The 5,739-nt window shown below is 47.1% G+C and overlaps 1 protein-coding gene across 1 annotated transcript in view; it reads left to right on the top strand.

Moving 5' to 3' along the window:
• LOC106819277 (paxillin-like) overlaps positions 1-3,880 on the top strand; it is a 5,545-nt gene extending 1,665 nt beyond the window's left edge. Inside the window, 5 exon segments of the mRNA XM_014823923.1 lie at positions 345-518; positions 2,357-2,392; positions 2,395-2,413; positions 3,022-3,197; positions 3,199-3,880. Coding sequence (XP_014679409.1) covers positions 345-518; positions 2,357-2,392; positions 2,395-2,413; positions 3,022-3,197; positions 3,199-3,333 — 540 coding nt within the window. The 3' untranslated portion in view covers positions 3,334-3,880.
• The last annotated feature ends 1,859 nt before the right edge of the window (positions 3,881-5,739 follow it).

Here is a 5,739-nt window from a genome sequence, read left to right as displayed (position 1 = left end):
AGTAATGCATTACTAAGTCGAATAGACACACTTCCCTTCAATTGGCAAAGTTCAAATTTCACAATTTTGTACTGAACAAACATAGAATGAATTATAACTTGTCATAGATAAGAACTGTTAATGAAAACTGCGATCGCTCGCCTATGTCCCGGATGTGCAAACACTGTGTAAACATTGAAAGTACTAGTTTCGTAAGACTGTTTAGGTTTGCTGAAGAAATGTTATGAAAGTAGCAACACAAATGAGTTGTAGTGATTTTTTACAACATAGACCAGCTCACAGTAGGTATAGCTATGCATTTTGCTGCGAGAACATGCAGTTTTAACTACTATTCTCGCCACCAGATGGTGACAGCGTTGGCTCGCACCTGGCATCCGGAGCACTTCACCTGTGATCACTGCAAGCAGGAGCTGGGAAACAAGAACTTCTTTGAGCGTGACAACAAGCCGTACTGCGAGGAGGATTACCACAACCTGTTCTCTCCCAAGTGCGCTTACTGCAGCAAACCTATCCTCGATGTGAGTACACCACCGCCGCGGCCGCCGCCGCCGAATGCTCTCTTGTTACGCGAAACCCGATCGAATCGTTTTTTTGTCGGCGACAAAAAATGCGTTTGCTGGTTAATTCTGTGCACGTGTGTGCTCTGTGATTGGTCGATGGGGTTTTTTCTGTGNTGTTGTTGTTGTTGTTGTTGTTGTTGTTGTTGTTGTTGTTGTTGTTGTTGTTGTTGTTGTTGTTGTTGTTGTTGTTGTTGTTGTTGTTGTTGTTGTTGTTGTTGTTGTTGTTGTTGTTGTTGTTGTTGTTGTTGTTGTTGTTGTTGTTGTTGTTGTTGTTGTTGTTGTTGTTGGCCACATGTTGTTGTAACACGCGAAGCAAGAAACAAGATCATGTAGGATCGCGGTCAGTGCTCATGTACTAAGCTCCTAAACCAGCCCACTATATAGGTCGCAAAACTACTGAATAACTACTTTCTAAGCGTGTATAGCTAGCGAGTGAAAAGTCTGTCCAAGCCGTGAGATAGATTTGGATCCTGATGATCGTGACACAGTTAACAGTAAGAAGCAATGCTACAGCTGAAAGAATATCTGTTAAAACGCAAGGGATATATATATATCAAAAGTAGATAATAGGGAATCTATCTATATATATATCTCTCTCTTTTTCTCTCTCTCTCTCTCTCTCTCTCCTCTCTCTCTCTCTCTGCTGCTCTCTTCGGCTCTCTATCTCTGATCCCTTCTCACCACTCTCTCTCTCTCATCTCTCTCTCTCTCCTCTCTCCTCTCTCCTCTCTCCTTCCTCTCTTGCTCTCTCCCTATCTCTCATCTCGCCTTCTCTCTCCTCTCTCTCCTCTCCTCCTCTTTCTCTCTTTCTTCGTTCTCTACTTATTTATGACCTATCGACCTTCTGAGCTCCTCCATTGGAGATAATTGAAAAGAAAGCCATGTATGCCTCTTTTATATCTATCTATCTCTCTTTCTCGTCGCCCCTTCTCTCTCTCTCATCTAGCCTCTTTCTCTCTCTCTCTTCCTCCCCTTCTACTCTCTCTCCGCTCTCCCCTTCTCTCTCTCTCCGCGCCTCCCCCCTCTCACTCTCGGCTCTCTCCCCGCTGCTCTCTCTCGCCTCTCCCGCCTCTCTGCTCTCTCCTCTCCCCTTCTCTCTCTTTCTCTCTCCCTCCTCTCTCATCTCTTCCTCTCCTCCCCCTTTACTCTCTGCCCCTACCTCCCCTTTTCTCTCTCTCTCCTTCTCCCCCCCTGCTCTCTCTCTCCCGCTCCCTCTCCTCTTTCTTCTCCTGCCTCTCTCTCTCTCCTCTCCTGCTCCCTCTCTCTCCTCTTCCTCTGGCATGCGCGCCCGTGTCGTGCTCTCTCCTCCCTCTCCTCCCCTGCTCTCTCGCTCCTCCTCCTCCCCTCTTTCTCTCTCTCTTTCCTCTCCTATTCCCTTCTTCTCTCTTCTCTCTTCCCCTTCTCTCTCCTCTCCTTCTCCTATCCCCTTCTCCTCTCTCTCTCCTCTCTTCCCCCTTCTCTCTCTCTCACTCTCCTCCCTCACTCTCTCCTCCTCATCTCCCTCTTCTCTCTCTCTCCTCTCCTTGCCCCTTCTCCTCTCTCTCTCCTCTCCCTTTCTCTCTCTCTCCTCTCCTCTCACTTCTCTCTCTCTCTCATTCGCTTCCTTCTCTCAGCAGAGTGCGTCACGGCACTAGAGCCGCACCTGGCCATCCTGAGCACTTCTTCTGCGAGCAGTGCGGTCGCGCGTTCGGAGAGGAAGGTTTCCATGAGAAGGACGGCAAGGCGTAGATGCCGCAGACGACTACTACGAGATGTTCGCTCCAAGTGTCAGGCGTGCGATCGGTCCGATCATCGAGAACTACATCATGCCCTCGCGAGCACAGTGGCACCCCGGCACTGCTTCGTCTGCATTGGTAGGATAGTATTGCGTGACACGCTCAAGATACAAGATTGTCTTAACAGTAATCTTGCCCATTGAGTCTTAAACTTTAGTCTTACACGATAGTCTTAATTAGTCTTAACATGAGTCCTTGACTTTAGTCTTAACCTTAGTCTGCCGCCGGCTCTTGCCATGTGAGTCTGAACATTAGTCTTTGACATTAGTCTTGACATTAGTCTTAACGTTATCCTAACAGTAGTATTAACATTAGTATTAACATCAGCTTCAGCGTCTAGACCTATGGACAAAAAACATCACTAAAGTTACGAGACATGAAAATCCCCCGACACACCAAATTCCCCCTTTTAACATTACGAGATGCTAGACCCGCCCCTTCGTAACTTTAAGACTATTATGAAAATAACGCATTTAGTCTCGTTTTAGGAGTGTCGGATTCTTTTCGATTGTAGCTCGTTTTTTGACCACGAGATCTTAAATGATGCACTCTTATTTTGTCGCCGTGTACATGACGCTCTCTTGTTTTGTTGCTGGGTAAATGATGCACTCTTATTTTGTCGCCGTATACACGACACACTCTTGTTTTGTCGCCGTGTACATGCTGCCACCACTCTGTTTCAGGAGTGTCGGATGCCGCTTCCCAAAACGGTGGATCGTTCTTCGACCACGAGGGCATGCCCTACTGCGAGACGCACTACCACGCGAAGCGGGGCTCGCTGTGCGCTGGCTGCGGCAAACCCATCACCGGCCGCTGCATCACCGCCATGTACCGCAAGTTCCACCCAGAGCACTTCGTCTGCCGCCTTCTGCCTCAAGCAGCTCAACAAAGGAACGTTCAAGGAGCAGAACGATAAGCCGTACTGCACAGTTGCTTCTCGAAGCTGTTTGGCTGACGCGTGGCAGCGGCGGCGGCGGGAGAGGTTAGATGTGTGGTGAGAGGTGAGGGAGGCCGAGGGGGAGGGGTGTGGTGCGCGCCATCTAGCGGCTCGTAATGTCACTAACGGTGAGGAATATGGCAATATATTTTACGAGGAGCTTATTTTGACACGCGTTCGCAGTTCTTGTGCAGGTATCGCCGCGCACGCTGTACCACGTCACAGTGCGCCATCTGTGGGCGTAAAACTCACATGAATTGCAGTTTGGTTAGGAATCGGTGGCTGTGTGTGTGAGAGGGAGGAGAACTAGTTCTGTTAGCAGTGTGTGAGGGTGCTGCTGCTGCTGCTGCTATTAGCTGCGCGTAACAGCCCAGCAGAGAAACACGCATCATCATCGAGTTATGTAAAATCTAGTTCTGTCACTGGCAAACAGCAGGTTTTTTTTGCGGGGGTCATCGCAACGGTCGCTAGGGAGATGAGCATCGTCATGGCAACGGTCGCTAGGGAGACGAGCATTGTCATGGCAACGGTCGCTAGGGAGACGAGCATCGTTGCTTCCATCTACTTGCCGTGTTATGAGAGGAGGAGGAGGGGAGGAGGAGGGTGTTTTGGAGGAGGAGGAGGAGAGGAGGGAGGAGGTGTTTTGGAGGAGGAGGAGGAGGCCGGGAGGGAGGAGGTGTTTTGGAGGCCGGGAGAGAGAGCAATACGGCTGCAGTAGAAGAGTTGTTTTAATCGTCACATTTGACATCACGATATGATTGTATTTTTTCTATCCGGGTCGTTAGGGACCGCGGGATAGTAGCATTTTAACGAATGTTGGTCAGGGTTCTATTCGATATGCTCCTTATTATAATTATAGACATCACCACACAACATGGGCATGCGTTTCTTTTATGTGCATGCGTGCGTGCGTACTCCGTGCGTTTTTTTACGATCTGTGGGATATACATTCATGTGCGCAAGAGACTGGTGCACGTTTAAGAGGTTTTGTACATTATGAGAAAGGTGTTAGTGTGCGCGAATGTGCGGACCGTGTGTGGTGTGTGTGTGTGTGGGGGGGGGGGTTGTGACGTAGGTTTGTGGTTTACTCACACAGGACTCTGGTTCCATGGTAGACGCGCATCAATCTTACAGATATTTATCATGTGTGAAACACTGAGCTATGTCATCGAAACCGCTGTCGCTTCCTAAACATTATTAGCTAATAAACATTAGCTAATTAGAATTAGCTCATTAACCTGTAGCGGTAGTGCTCTCTGTTGTTGTTACAACTGTTTACTGTGTATGACTTTACTGTGAGTTCGATATGTTACGTATAGATTTGCATAATGACGTTGTTTTCTTATAACTGTGAAATGCATTACATCCTGCGCCCTTTTCTAATTGGCAGTGGTTCTTGTCGTGCGTGTATATTTGTCGGGTCACACCAAGTCCGTGCATCCAACAATGGTGCGTGATATACTTGTCTGTGTCACGCGCGTGCATGCACGTAGGCGTGATATTGCTCTGTGTGCAGCGTGCATGGCCACATTGTGACGTGATACGTTGTCTGTGGTGCGACGCTCGCTGCATGCCGTGTGCGATGTCATATTTGTCTGTGTGCACGCGTGCATGCACGTGTGCGTGTATATTTGTCTGTGTGCACGCGTGCATGCACGTGTGCGTGTATACTTGTCTGTGTGCACCGTCGAGGGTATTATATTTGTCTAGTGTGCACGCGTGCATGCACGTCGTGGTAGTATATTGTTGCACGCGTGCATTTGCACGTGTGCGTGTATACTTGTCTGTGTGCACGATGCATTGCACTTGGCGTGTATATTTGTCGGTGCATGTGGCACGCGTGCATGCACGTGTGCGTGTATATTTGTCTGTGTGCACGCGTGCATGCACATGTGCGTGTATATTTGTCTGTGTGCACGCATGCATGCACCTGTGCGTGTATATTTGTCTGTGTGCACGCATGCATGCACATGTGCGTGTATATTTGTCTGTGAGCACGCGTGCATGCGTGCGTACATATTCTCTAGGCTGGTAGTCTAACAACAACCTTAGTTTATTATAATAAATATATGTGTCGATTTTATAAAGTCATCGGTGCTAAGATTTTAAGATTTTTCATGAATAGATAGATAGTTAGAGAGAGCGCGTGACAGAGACAGCGATCTCTCTCGCACGCAAAAATTCCTAGGTAGATTTCTGTAAAAGAAATTCCATTTATATTTTTAATGATATGATATTGATATACCACGTGTCATGTTATATCTCTGTGACAAATAAACCACACCGTTACTGAAAACACATCACTCTCTGTTATCTGTGAGCATATTTACTCTCTATATATTATTCATGTATACATAGCAGACTCTCTCGTGACTAAAATCCTAATACAATATATATTATGATATATAATATAATATATATGATATATAATATATATTATATATCAGAAGGAGATAATAGAATATAC

Source organism: Priapulus caudatus, unplaced genomic scaffold (assembly GCF_000485595.1).
Source record: "Priapulus caudatus unplaced genomic scaffold, Priapulus_caudatus-5.0.1 Scaffold3083, whole genome shotgun sequence".
Classification (NCBI taxonomy): domain Eukaryota; kingdom Metazoa; phylum Priapulida; class Priapulimorpha; order Priapulimorphida; family Priapulidae; genus Priapulus; species Priapulus caudatus.
The sequence above is the reverse complement of the archived record's forward strand: the minus strand, read 5'-3'. Positions and strand labels throughout refer to the sequence as shown.